This window comes from Corvus brachyrhynchos, unplaced genomic scaffold, assembly GCF_000691975.1.
Source record: "Corvus brachyrhynchos isolate BGI_N302 unplaced genomic scaffold, ASM69197v1 scaffold193, whole genome shotgun sequence".
Lineage (NCBI taxonomy): Eukaryota > Metazoa > Chordata > Aves > Passeriformes > Corvidae > Corvus > Corvus brachyrhynchos.
The window spans coordinates 56,015-70,101 of record NW_008237087.1 but is presented as its reverse complement, the minus strand read 5'-3'; the positions used below and the strand labels follow the sequence as shown (position 1 = coordinate 70,101).

The following is a 14,087-nucleotide window of genomic DNA, read 5'->3' as shown; positions in this document are numbered from 1 at the left end:
GCTCTTTTCCCTCCTGCCCCATCCCCTCCTCAGGGATCCGCACGCCGCAGGAATTGCCCAGGTGCTTTTTGGGCTGCTGAGCGTTTGCCTTCCAGAGCCTTCCCCGGCATCTTCATCCTCCTCCTCGCCCTCCCCAGCTGCCAGTGGTGTTTCCCCCATCCCTCCGCGTCCCGGGGGAGAACAGCCCGTCCTCTGCCCCTTTGGTTTTCCCCGGAGTTGGGGCAGGGGCAGCCCCAGCCCCCTCCAAACTCCCGCTCTTTGCTGCCTTTTGGGCTCGCTGTTCTCTGTCCCAGGGAGGGGAAGGCAGGGAATTAGGAATAAGGGAGTTAGGGACAGAGCTCCCTGGGTAAGTTCGTGGAGTCCCAAGAGCTGCTGGGGCATCCGTGAGCAGGACAGGGGGACAGAGGCAGTGGGACAAGGTGGGAGGACACTGAGGGGAATGGCCAGTGCTGTGGGACAGGTGTGGTGGCAGCCAGGGAATCTGAGAGGCACCGCGGGCTCCATTGGAGCCGACAAGAAATCCCAGGGGAATCCACAAGGCTGGAATGCAGAGAATCCCACCTGGGAGCCTGAAGTCTCCTTGTGGGTACAGGTGGAATCTGAAGTGAAGGAATGAAGTGGCTGCAGCTGGAGGAGACCTAGAGGCAAATCCGACTGGCGTGTGCAGCCTGAGTGACATTTCTTTGGAGAGAAGCCTCATCCCCAGCTCGGGAAGAGGGGAGATGTCTGGGACAGGTTCCAGTTGGGTCTCAGAGTCAGCAGGATCTCTGTCCCTGCCCCAATAGCAGTGAGGACCTCTGAGAGTCAGTGTCTTTTTGTTTTGACTTTGCTCCTTTGTACATCCAGCCTTTTACTTCCCAAAAAAGTCGGTCTGTGCAATGACAAGACAGGTTTAGTCCATCTCCAGCTGAGCAGCTGCTCCGTGGCTCATCAGAAAGGTGGAAAACAGGGGATATGACCAGAATGGTGTGGCTTTGGTTGTTAAATGATAACATTTTTTGCATTTCCCCTCTCCAGAGCCCCTTGCCCTGCCAGTTCCTGGCTGCCCATCGCCTCCTGCTCCCGCCGCGGATGAAAGCGTGAAGGCCGAGCTGACCAGGAGAAGGGACTTTTAAGCAGCTGCTAAGATGGGCATGAGGATCAAGCTGCACAGCACCAACCACCCCAACAACCTGCTGAAGGAACTCAACAAGTGCCGGCTCTCCGAGACCATGTGCGACGTCACCATCCTGGTGGGCTCCCGCTCCTTCGCCGCGCACAAGGCCGTGCTGGCCTGCGCCGCCGGCTACTTCCAGAACCTCTTCCTCAACACGGGGCTGGACGCTGCCAGGACCTACGTGGTGGATTTCATCACTCCAGCCAACTTCGAGAAGATCCTGAGCTTTGTGTACACCTCGGAGCTCTTCACAGACCTTATCAATGTGGGTGTTATCTACGAGGTGGCGGAGCGGCTGGGCATGGAGGACTTGCTGCAGGCCTGTCACTCCACCTTCCCTGACCTGGAGAGCTCGGCCATCACCAAGCAGCCTGCCCTGGCCGTGGGGGAAGGCCGGGCTGGGCCTCTGAGCAGCACCTCCTCGGAGCAGAGCCACTCTCTGGGGGACATCCGGAGCGGCGCGGAGCACTTCGGCCCCGAGCGGAATTACCTCCTGCACGGGGACGTGGCGGGCAGCTACAAAGAGGATGACAGGAACCCTGTGGGTGAGGCCAGCCAGGCTCTTCCCTTGATGCACCCACAGCAGCCCCCCAAGACAGAACAGGAGTCGGATCCGGGGCAGTTCGCTCCGGTTGCGGGTCTGGGGGCCCAGCCCGGCGGGAATGTCGTGGCACAGACCACCGGCAGCTCCTGCCCTCAGTACAAGGCCCAGAGCAACGGCGACTATGGCAAGGGCGGCTTCTTCCCCACTGACCCCTCCCTGGATGTCTCCACGGGGAGCAACTCCTGCCCCAGCAACAGTGACCACTCCAAAGAGCAGGGATTCGAGCAGATGGATGAACTCCAGCTGGAGGATTTGGGAGAGGCTGAGCTGCATTTTGAGGATGCTGGAGAAGAGCTGGTCCCGTCTGAGGAAGTGATTGAGCTGAGCGACGACAGCGAGGAGGAGCTGGCCTTCGAGAGCGACGGCCGGGACAGCAAGGCCATGCCCTGCCAGGTGTGCAAGAAGGTGCTGGAGCCCAACATCCAGCTGATCCGCCAGCACGCCAGGGACCACGTGGACCTGCTCACCGGGAACTGCAAAGTCTGCGAGACCCACTTCCAGGACCGCAACTCCAGGGTCACTCACGTGCTGTCCCACATCGGCATCTTCCTCTTCTCCTGCGACATGTGCGAGACCAAGTTCTTCACGCAGTGGCAGCTGACGCTGCACCGGCGGGACGGGGTCTTCGACAACAACATCATCGTCCACCCCAGTGACCCCCTGCCGGGCAAGGCGGCCGTGTTTGGGGGAGGGCCCAGCCCCGAGCTGGCCTGCGCTGCCTGCGGGAAGCCCTTGGCCAAAGATTTCCACACGGTCCGGAACCACCTGCTGGAGCACGTGAACCTGAAGAGCCAGACGTGCGGCGTGTGCGACCAGCGGCACCTGAGCCTCTGCAGCCTGCTGTGGCACACCCTGTCCCACCTGGGCATCTCCGTCTTCTCGTGCTCCGTGTGTGCCAGCAGCTTCGTGGACCGGCAGCTCCTGGAGAAGCACCTGGCCGTGCACCAGCACGCGGAGGAGGCTCTTTTCCAGTGCCACTTCTGCAGCCAGAGCTTCAAGCTGGAAGCGGCCTATCGGTACCACGTCAGCCAGCACAAGTGCGGGGGCAGCCTGGACATCCGGGCGGGGTTCGGGGAGCGCCTGCAGCCGCAGGGGCTGCCCAAGAGGAAGCTGCCCGAGGAGTTCCTGAGCGAAGAGCTGGCGCTGCAGAGCCAGCCGGGGAACAGCAAGTACAGCTGCAAGGTGTGCGGCAAGAGGTTCGCCCACACCAGCGAGTTCAACTACCACCGGCGCATCCACACCGGGGAGAAGCCCTACCAGTGCAAGGTGTGCCACAAGTTCTTCCGCGGGCGCTCCACCATCAAGTGCCACCTGCGGACGCACTCGGGGGCCCTCATGTACCGGTGCACCGTGTGTGGCCACTACAGCTCCACGCTCAACCTCATGAGCAAGCACATAGGGGTGCACAAGGGCAGCCTCCCGCCGGACTTCACCATCGAACAGACTTTCATGTACATCATCCATTCCAAAGAGGCCGAGAAAAACACGGATAGCTGATGGGGCAGGGCAGGGCCGGCGAGGAGGAGCGAGTGTTAGTGAATGGAAGCTGTGGAGAAAAAAAAAAAGAAAAAACAAAAGGATGTCGTTTCGTTTTATTTAATGGTCAGGCATCATGGATGGAATTCTTTGGTTTTTTTGGGTTGGGTTGTTTTTTTTTTTTGGTTTAATTTTTTAATTTTTGGGCCTTCCTAGGGCTTTTTAGAGTGGTGGCGTTGTACAAATTAACAGCACGTGAGGTACATCACTGTTTCAAGGAGTCTGTCGTGTTTACTTACCTCTGGTCCTGTTAGAGGCCATCGAGTTCTGTGCTTTTAGCATTTCTCACTAGTTTTTGAATCTAGATTCTATTTTTTTTTAAACTTTTAGCCCACTTGAGCAGGCTAACCCTGAGCTTGTCCACAAACTGATGCTGCTAAGATTTTCACACCTGACCTCAGTGGAGAGGGATGGAGCCAGAGCAGGTGCTGGACTCGAAGGAAAGGAATGAAAGAGAAAGAAAAAAGGAAAAAAAAAAAAAAAGACATTCTGGGCATCCCTGGTGTTCTGCTGCTACTGCCAGGAGATGGGCAAAGTGTGCTCTGGGATCAGCCACGGCTGCGTTGCTGGGGAGAGGAGCAGGAAGCACCTGAGTGTGTAAACAAGGAGGAATCCCAGCAGGGAGCCAGGAGAGGGGGGTTCGCAGATTCCCAGGCCGTGTTTTCTCTGCCGTGGCTGGGACTCGCTCACGCCCTGAGACCCAGAGGAGGAGATGAAGGAGCCACGGGACCTCCCTGCAGAGCCCAGGCGGAGGCAGCTGTGGGAGCACAGGGATCTCCCGTCGGACTGGAGAGGGAGGGGAAGCAGGTCCGTGCTCCCTGGGAGATGATTTGTGGTGGCCACGGAGAGCCAGGAGTCTCCTGGCTCCACTCTGCCCCAGCTTCACGCTGTGCCCCGGGGCAGATGAGTCGGGATGAAGCTGTTGCCTTAACTCCCTGGAAGGTACCTTGGAGGACCCTTCTCCTGCCAAAGGGATCCTCCCTCCCAGGCCGTGGATCGCCACATCCCGGGCGTGTTCCGGTGCCAGATGTGTGTGGTTGGAGTGATGTGAGTTTGTTCATGGAGTGGGAGCCACAGCGATGGCTGGGCCTCTCCGGCCGCGTGCCGGGCACTGCTGGGAGCTCTCCTGGGCGTGGAGGGGCTCTCCTGGGCATTGATGGCTCTCCCCCTCTATGTTTCAGGTGCCCCTTGCTGCAGGAGGCTCTTCTGGGTGTGGGGAGCTCTCCTGGACATGTGTCAGGCTCTCCTGGGCACAGGCGTCTCTCTTGGCCCCGTGTCAGGTCCACCTCAGCGTGGGGGGCTCTCCTGGCCGTGGGCCGGGCACTCCTGGGGGTCTCTCCTGGCCACCCTGGCGAGGTCAGCTGGTGCCAACAGCATTAACACTGGGAAGGGCATGGATTAGCTTCTCCCCATGTTCTGCTGCTGTAGGGCAGAGGTGGGGAGGAGCAGACATTTCCAAGCTGGGACTGCCCTCGGGTAACTCATTCTACCTCACAAACAGGAAGCGCTCCAGGCTCTCCAGCCTCGGTGGTCGTGGATCGGCTCCTGTGCTTCTGTCAAGTTTTGCTGTTACTAAACTAAACTAAACTAAACTATAAACTAAACTAGTGATTTGCAAACCCTGGAAACTCACCCCGCTGCCCCCTCCCTGTGAAGGGACACCCGGGAAAGGGACACCCGGGAAGGGTCATCCTGTGCTGGGGGCTGGACTCGGAGAGCTCAGAGCGCCCGGGGGTCTCTCCCCCGGCTCCGCCGTGGCCTTGGGCAAGTCACTTCACCTGTTTGCCTCAGTTTCCTCATCTGTAAAATGAGGGTGGTACCTCCCGTGGTACCGACCTACCTCCGGGAGCAGGGAGGGTGCCTGGAGCCTGGCTTTGGAGGAAGGGAAGGCACTGGAGCCAAGGTCAGCTCGGGGTTGGCCTGGCTGCTGCAGCTCCGAGCTCTGAACTCCGGTCTCGTGGTCCTGGGATCGCTGTGGAGCTGTGTTGAACTGCATTAGGTTTTACAAGAGAAAGGGTGATTTTGGGAATGGCGTGGTGCTCTGGGCGGTGTGGGAGCTGAGGGCGCTTCGCTGCAGGCTCCTCCGAGCTGCTCTCTGGGTTCCGGGGTTTCTGTCATGGAATTGTGGGATGGATGAGGCTGGAAGGGACCACGGGGGGTCAGCCAGTCCCACCCTCTGCTTGTGCAGGGTCCCCTCGAGCATGAAACTCAGGGCTGTGCCCGGCTGGGGACAGGGACAGGGATGGACACGACCTGCGCTGCTCTGGAGGTGGCCATGAAGGATGTGAGGGACAGACAAGGCTGGGAGAGCCTTGAGATCCTCCTGGAATGTTCCAGAAGGTGTAGTGAGCTTCAGGGAGGGTCTGCAGCCCCGGATCTCGCTAATCTGTAAAGCAAAAGCCTTTTGTGCACATAAACCAAAAAGAGAAGCTTTTACACCGAAACACCACCGGGCACAGCCAGGCCTCACTCCTGGCCCTGCAGGGGTGAGCAGGGGCCCCCCGTTTGCTGCTGGCTCTGATCCAGGGAATTTCTGTTTGCCTGGATTAAAACAGATCATTCCCATATGGAACACCCCGAAACCAGCAGTGGAGGGGCTGCAGGGATGGGTCTGGACCTGTGGCTGCTCCTCCTGGGGGGTGATTCCCATGGGGGTCAGAGACCTGAGTGCTCCCCCCAGGAGGGCCCTGGGTGTCCCTGATCCTTCAGGGGTTGGCAGGGATGTCACCCCTGTCCCCGTGTCCGGCCAGCCTGGCTGGGAGCTCCAGTTCCATGTTGGGAGAGCCAGAGCTTTACTCCGTGCCAGATTTCATTCTTTTTCCACCACCATGGGAAAACCTGGCTCCCTCCTGTCCCTACTGCCCTTGGTGACCTTGGGGACGCCAACCTACCTCCCCTGGGGCAGCCTGAGGTGTTTGAAAAGTGCTTTGGGATCCTGGGGTAGGAGAGGGAGTTGCAGAGGGGAAATTCCAGCAGCGTCCAGGTCACGGAGCCTTCGAGGGCCCTGCTCTGAGCCCAGGCTCACTCCCATCCCCAACACAAAATTCACTTTCCCCATTCTCAGTGGATCCAGGTCTCTCATCAGAGTAATTGAGCAGAAGAAGAAAGAACAAGAGTTGAATTTGCTGTCTAACCTTTTCGTTAAGTTAATCGTAGGTACTGACCTCCTGCTATTTAAGTGTTTACTATCTATTTGCTGTAAAGTTTTGTATATTTTGTAAACTTTTCCCTCCCCAAATCGTAGATGTCTAAAATCGTTGTACATCGGGTTCTTTTCTACTCCATTGTTCAGCACAAAGTGTGGTTTTTATTTAGAATAATAAAACGGAAAACATGGACCTCTTGTACTGTTGCCTTTTTCAACCTAGAAATGAAACTCGAGGTGATATTCATGTATGGGAGGTAATATAAAAGTGGATCTTTATTGAAGGTCTTCAGGGGCAGGGATGGGAATGTCCACAAAAGCCCATTATCCACACGGGGTGGATACAGTTTTTGTAGGTTTAGCAAATTAGCATAATTGACAAAAAAAGCACCAATTAGGAGGACAAGTGGTGATGGAATTCTCCCCCCCCCCGCCCCCAACCTCGGCACTGGCTGTGCTTTGTCCATGAAATGTATCTCCAAGAGTTTTCTCAACCTTGGTAGCCAGGAAGAACCAAGATGGGATCAGGGCCTTGTGCTCTCCAGGGCTCAGAGCTCTGGAATTTATTTTGTCTTTCTGCCTAGGGAAAGGCCATGGAAAATTCCTGGGAAAACTGGCCCCTAATCCAATAGCTGCAAACATATGAAAAAGAAATAAAAGAATACAGGCAACATGTAAAAGAAAAAAGGCAAAACCCAAAACGGCGTCAGCAGCTGCTTCTGTATAAAAGGCGTTCCTCCCGGTGTGATCCCGGTATTCCTGTCTCCTCGGGAATTCCCGGGAAGCAGGTGAGGCCATCCCGCTATCCTGCTCCCCTGCTGTGCTCAGCAGGATTTGTGGCGTGGCTCCAGGACTGGGAGTGGCACAGGGGAGCGGGTCGGGACATTCCTGCGGGGTTCAGGAACAGGAGGCAGCAGCAGGGTGGGAGCAGAGCCCACCCACTGGGGAATCCCGGGATTTGTGTGGCTGGATGAGCCTTTTCCGTGCTGCTGGTGCCGTGTTCACCGGGAGCTGGAGCTCCACGGGCTGGGAACTGAGTTCAGGAAAGACAAGGATTTACTTGAGCGGGTCCAGCAGAGGCTACGAAGGTATTGAGGGGTCTGGAGCAACGCGGTGATGAGGAGAGACTGTGGAAGCTGGGCTTGTTTAGTCTGGAGAAAAGACTGAGAGGGGATTCTGTTAATCCATAGAAATAACTCAGATATCCATATAAATATCCCATTTGAGCGGGGATCTCATCAGTCCATAACAAAACCTCAAAGGTGGGTGCCAAGAGGACGGTGCCAGACTTTTCAGTGGCGTGACAGGACAAGGAGCAATGGCCATAAATGAAACCACGAGGGCTTTCAGCTCAACACAAGGAAGAACTTCCCATGGAAGGTGGCAGAACACAGGAACAGGGTGCCCTAGCCCAGGTCACAGGTTATTTGAGGCCACTCTGGCCCTGAGGTCTATGGGCAAAACTGCAGAGAAATTAAGACAGTTAAAAATTTAGTTTATTAGGTGAAATACCAAATTTTACATGTTTAAGTATCTTGAATACATTTTTACCCCAGTGATGTCACACAGCAAGTGGTTGGTTGTGTATTTATTATCCATTTCTTCGTTGGAAATGGGAGGGAATTGGCAAAGGGAAGCTCAGGGAGGATTCAGGATCAGGGGATGAAAGTGGTGGGGTCCTGTGGATGCAGATCTCAGCCCGGGGGTCTCACAGCCCCTGGGGTCTCACAGCCCCCGGGGCTCTGCGCTCACAGGTGTGAGGAGCAGAGTTAAGGAACAGCCCGAGCTGCTGCCCTGAACCGGGAATTCTGAGGAGGGAGCTGCTCCCTTCCCAGGGTTTCCATGTAAGACGTGGATTTGGATTGTTCCCTCAGTGCTCGTGTCCCGGGATACAAAGGAACGTCCTGCAGAAGGAACCCTGAGGTATTTAGGGTTTTACCCCATTGCAGGACCCCTAGAACTGGCAGAGCTTTCCCAGCCCGTCCCGCGATAACCCCGTATCCGCCTTAAAGCCCTGGTCAGGGGCTTCTCCCGGGACATCCTGCTCCCACCCCCTGCTCCAGCATCCTGTCCCCAGAACTGCTTATGCTTTGCTTTTTTCACGACGTGTTCCTCGAGCAGCTCAAGGCCTTTGGTAGATTTATGGGCTCCGGCGCCTGTCGCTCTGTCACCTTCCCCCACCGAGGGCTCGACCCGCAGCACGTGACTGGGATCAGGATCCGGACAAGGATGAACTTTATCCGGATACTCCAGTTCCTCGCATGGCACAAGCCCAGCCCGCGCTGTGGCTCCGAGGTTTTCTGTACGTGCCCAAGCTCCTGCAGGGATTTTAGTGGAAGGAAAAGGGCTGTTGGAGCCCTGTGGAGTTGAGAAATGCACCCAATGACCATAAAAACCTGCCAGGGGATGCTCCAGAGAAGGCTGGAGTTAACGGGATGGGGGACCCAAAGTCAGTCTGGAGAAGCCCTGCCCAGTGAAACCCAGTTTAACCATTGCTAATTTACCACTGAGTTTGCAAAATTGCTCTGAAGGAGTTGCTGATCTCGAATCCAAATTGTTCCTCCCCTCAGGTCCATGCCCTGCTCAGCCCCTTGGGCTGCCTTGCCTTCATCTCTCAAAAATCAGGCTCTGGACGTTGCTGGGCACGGTGAGGGGAGGTTTGTGTTCCAAAGGGATGATTCCTTCTCTCCCACTCGGGATGGCACTCACCAGGCAGTGCCATGCACAGGGCTGGGGGTCAGGGACAGTTTGGGGGTGCAGAAACACCCGTGATGGGGCAGATCATGCACCCCAACCCCACAGCTTGGGGCAGGATGGGGATCAGATCTCAGGGGCTGGATTGTGTCAGACGCTGAGCGGAGTAACTGAGTGGCTTTATTATTGCAAGGGTTTCCTTTGTAAAACAGGGAATCTCTTTTCCTCTTATCCTGTCTTTAGGCTGGACGCAGCAACGCTCCAGAGGCAAGATGTCCATAGCTCCCAACTCTCCTCAAACCTGGCACCTCATCCTGCCACGGGAGGTGCCCAGCCGAGAAGAGCTGTGTCCGAGCAAATTCTCTCCTCAGCACCAGGAGAAGCGATCCCACTGTCCCCAGGGAGGCACCACGACAGAGGCTGGGAGAGTCCAACCCCCCTTAGTTGGGAGGGCTATTGTCCTTTGCGATGACTATGGAGTGCTGCGTGCTGGAGGAGGAGTTGTCGGCGCCCTTCTGGCCACCGTGGTCCTTCGGGATGTACTTGACCACAGCGGAGATGAGTTTGCTGCGGAAGTTCTTGCTGAGGAAGTTGTAGAGGATGGGGTTGATGACGCAGTGGAGCAGGGTGAAGCAGTCTATGATGTCATAGAAGAAGTAGAGGAGGTGGGCAAAGGTGCAGTGCAGGACGATGTGGTTGCCCTCGAGGGTGAGCAGCGTCAGCACAACATGGAAGGGCAGCCAGCTGAGCAGGAACACCCCGATATAGGCGTAGATGAGCAGGCAGTGCTTGCGGCTCTCGGGCTTGGTGCGCCGGACGAACCGCGCCGTCAGCACGTTGAACACGGCGATGATGGGGAAGGGGATGAGGAAGCCGATGGTGGTGGTGGCCAAGCTGACCGCCAGCGCCCACTCGTCGTAGGTCTCAAAGGGGGCCATGAAGATGCAGATGGGCTCCCCGGTGTTGACCAGCTGCATGTGAGCCACCTCCAGGAAGGGGATGGCGGCGGCCAGCACCCAGCTGCAGGCGCAGACCACGCGGCGCGCGCAGTGCTGGTGCCGGCGCCAGAAGAGCGAGGAGCTGGTCAGGGTCACGTAGCGATCTACGCTCAGGCAGGTGAGGAAGAAGATGCTGGCGTACATGTTGGCGAAGTAGAAGTAGTGGGTGAAGCGGCAGAGGAAGCTGCCCCAGAGCCAGGTGTAATCCAGCATCACCTCCAGCATCCAGATGGGCAGCGAGAGCAGCACCCCGAGGTCAGCGATGGCCATGTTGATGATGTACAGGTTGACCAAGCTCTTGTTGCCCCGTGTCTGCCAGTTGACCCAGATGACGAGGAGGTTCTCCACCAAGCCCACCACGAAGATGACCAGGTAGAGGATGAAGAGAATCACCCGCTTGATGTTCTCGTCCAGGCTGAACTCGCAGTAGGTGTAGGTGTGGTTCAGGAGGTGGAACAGCTCGGACCAGTTGTGGTAGTCCCCGTACTCACTCGGGACGGTGTGTGTCTCCATGCGGACAGTGTGTGTCTCCATGGGGACACTGGTCACCTCAGCCATCCTGGTGGCTGCAGGGAAAGGGAGAGCACTGACCTTAGCAGCCTGAAACACAGAGCCCTTGTGGGGGGCTTAAAAAAATCCTTCTGGGGGCTTCTAACCCAATTTTTACTCCCACAGTGACCCCCTACATCAACCCTGAAAAGATGCTGTGTCCACCCAGGCGATCCCCTCACACCCCAGGATAAATGCCAGCCGCAAACAACAGCCACCACATGTGGCGGCTGTTCCCTGTCCCAGAGCCTGGTCTGGGGCACAGACAGGTGCCAGTGACTGTCCCAGAGACTCAGCTCCAGCGGGAAAGCCACTGCTCCCCGCCCCAAGCCCTCAGGGTGTGGTCACTTGCCGGCCACCCTCACTCTGCGGGAGCCATCGGGACTTCCAAGTAGGTGGCAAAATTATAAATTTCAGGGAAATGCAGTTGACCTGAACATCCTCTTATTGCCCCAAGTGAGAGCTCTGATCCCAGCACAGCTGCGTCCTCACAGCGAAGACGCTGCGGACCCCGTCCAGCCTTGTGCCGCTGCAAGAGTTCAGGAGCAGCGTTCATGCCCAAGTTCCCTTGGGAATGCTGTGCAGGGCCAGTGGGGTCTTCCAAGGGGCACTTGAAGCCTGGCAAGCCGGGACCAAGCCACAGCCAGGTGTCCCCTGCGAGAGCGTCATCCCTGTGGCAAAGGGGTGACACCCACCCAGGCTGACACCCACCGGCCCCAAAACCAGCGAGAGGCTGGATCTGCCACCCCCAGGGCTCCTGAACCTCCCATCCCCTCTGCGCTGCACGTCCTGAGAGACCACTGGGATTGAGGAGAGAGAGATGGAGAACGGGACAGATGGACAGGAGAGGGGAGAGATGGACAGGAGAGGGGAGAGATGGACAGGAGAAGGGACAGATGGACAGGAGAGGGGACAGATGGACAGGAGAGGGGACAGAAAGATGGGAGAGGGAACAGATGGATGGGAGAGGGAACAGGTGGACAGGAGAAGGGACAGGAGGACAGGACTAAGGACAGACAAACGGGAGAGGGGACAGACAGATGGGAGAGGGGACAGATAGATGATAAAGGGGATAGATGGACAGGAGAAGGGACACGAGGGAGGAGGGACGGAGCTGGCTCACCGGCGGCTGAGCGAGGGCTGCGCGGGGGCTGTTCGGGAGTGGGGGGATCCTCTCGGCTCGGCAGCTCGCACGCCTCTGGGCACGGAGCTCGGGTGGGCTTGGTGGCCGCTTCCTGGGCAGGAAATGACCATCGTGGTGCAACATCCTGAGACAGCCCCGCGCGGGTGACATTCGGCTGGATTTCCAGCCCCGGGACTCGGCTCCCCTTTGATTTTGTGGACGGGGGTCCCCGAGGCTTCCTGAGGGTCCCCTCCACTGTCACCCCGCTGGGCTCGAAGGCTGGATCCTGCCTAGATTCTGCTGTGGGGAAAATACATCCCAGGTCCTGCCCCAGCGCTGGGAATCCTGCGGGGTTGGGGTGGGTTATAACAAAGGTGCCAAAGCTGCCCCTGGTGCCACGTCGATATCAGGGTGAGCTCGGGGTTCTTTTCGGGGCAAAAGGGCTGAAAGCTGAACTCTCTGCCCGGGCAGCACTCCCGCAGGAGCCGATGGCAGATGTATGTCGGCAGAGAAGCACCTCTGGCCAGGCAGCAATTAATCACAGAGCCGTGATTGCCCCGCGGTCTGGCAGGGGAAGGGAGGGGGCTCAAGCCTTGCCCCGGCGCTGGGGAGGGGGCTGATAGGCAGAAATTTTTGCATCGATCTGCAAGTCCTGCGAAACAATTGCAGGAAATCTCCTTTTTTCCAGCGCAGACAAGACTGCGGGATCAACAATCGGCTCGGAAGGAAGGCACGGCCGGAGCGGGGAAGCACGAAGGCACTGATAAGTCGGGGCTCACAACAACAAGCCCAGCGCTGCTGACCCCGTGGGCAGGTACCGGCCCTGGCACGACCGGCTTCCAAACAGGAACTCAGCAGCTTCGTGCTGGCCCCGGGCACATTTTGGCTCAGATGGGGCCGTGGGGGTGGTGAGGGGCCGCTCTGCCACCGAGGGGCTCAGGGGTTTTGTCCAACCCGAGGGGGAAGCAGTGCTCTGCTGGTTCTCTTTAACAGGTCAGGGAAATTCCACAGCGAACTCTGGGACTGAGCAGGATCTGGGAGCCGTCAAGGATTGTGCTGGGGCTGCTGATCCTGGTGGGAATGGCGAGGTCTGCGAGCCGGGTGTATTTCCAAGCCAGCTGAGCCGCGGGAAGCGGGACAGGCGACTCAGCCCCTTCTGCCCGTCCCTACCGCAATGCCTGGGGCGCCCCAAGGTTCTCAGCACCCCAAATGCGTGCCCAGGAGCCCCCAGCCTCCCTCAGGGTTTGGAGAGGTGGGCTCCAGGCGGAGGCAGCGCCGGGGATCTGCCGTTCTCCCGCTCTTTGCCTCCCCGGGCAGCCACGGCCGGCCCGGGGCGCTGCCGGAGGGATGCGGGCACAGGTGTCCCACGGCAGGGGCAGCCAAGGCAGCAGCTCCGGGGGCTTGGCACGCTGCATCCCGGCCCCCGGGGACACGCGGGCCCCGAACGCGACGTGCGGGGGCTGCCGGGGACGTTGTACTTTGCTAAGCCAAAGGAAACACTTCGGAGAAGCTTCCTTGGCTGGGGAAGTAGCTCGGCGAGCTGAACGCAGCTTGTGCAAGGTCCCGCCTCCTCCTCATCCCTCTCGTCCTCCCCATCGCATCCCGGGGGTCCCGGTCCGGCGTGGGCTCGGCCCCTGCCCGAGCTGGGGGGATCGGGGCTGCCTTGGCGCTGCTCTGATCCCGCAGGCAACAGCAGACTCAGAAGTCTGCCCCTCAGCTACTGATCGCTAATCAGCTCTTAATTAGCGCGGTGAGTGACGCAGGGATCACCGCCCACGAGCCCACGGGATGGATAAACACCGCGCTGCCTTTCCCAGCCCGTTCCCTGGCAGCTCAGCCGGGGCATCCCTGGATACGCCATGCCCACATAATGGATAAACACCGCGCTGCCTTTCCCAGATCCTTCCCTGCCAGCCGAACCGGGGTATCCCGGGATACGCGGCTGCTCTGGGCACGGGCAGCAGCCGGGGGCCTGCCACGGGACCCCCCGGTGGGAAGGGTCACTAGCACCGTGGCCAGGTGGTCATCGGACACCTCCGAGGTCGGAGCTCCAGCATTGCACCGCCTTTACTGGGCACATTCTCGGGGGCGCGAGTCACCCACGGGCTCCCTGTCCGTGCCCCCGCTCTGGTGGTCATCCTCAGGGCACCCCGCTGGCCGGGATGGGCAGGAGGAGGCCAAGGATGGTGTCGGACAGCAAGGCCGGGGCGTAGCTGAGGGGCAGGAAGATGAGCCGGGCATCCCAGCCGGCGGCGTAGCGGCTGCGGGGGCAGCGGGAGAGC

General features: G+C 58.6%; 3 protein-coding genes across 3 annotated transcripts in view; 2 read left to right on the top strand and 1 right to left on the bottom strand.

Moving 5' to 3' along the window:
* Positions 1-1,115, top strand: part of MYO1A (myosin IA) — an 18,058-nt gene extending 16,943 nt beyond the window's left edge. The window contains exon 29 of the mRNA XM_017728664.1: positions 1,018-1,115. Coding sequence (XP_017584153.1) covers positions 1,018-1,115 — 98 coding nt within the window. The remainder of the gene's footprint in view (positions 1-1,017) is intronic.
* On the top strand, positions 12-6,634 carry ZBTB39 (zinc finger and BTB domain containing 39). Its single transcript, XM_017728695.1, has one exon. It carries the CDS (start codon positions 1,128-1,130, stop codon positions 3,255-3,257), a length of 2,130 nt encoding a protein of 709 aa, XP_017584184.1. The 5' UTR covers positions 12-1,127; the 3' UTR covers positions 3,258-6,634.
* Positions 6,635-7,919: 1,285 nt separating this feature from the next.
* Positions 7,920-12,008, bottom strand: GPR182 (G protein-coupled receptor 182). The gene is made up of 2 exons (XM_017728696.1): positions 11,806-12,008; positions 7,920-10,699 (listed from the first exon to the last, which is right to left on the bottom strand). Exon 2 carries the CDS (start codon positions 10,689-10,691, stop codon positions 9,576-9,578), a length of 1,116 nt encoding a protein of 371 aa, XP_017584185.1. The 5' UTR covers positions 10,692-10,699; positions 11,806-12,008; the 3' UTR covers positions 7,920-9,575.
* Positions 12,009-14,087: the final 2,079 nt, after the last annotated feature.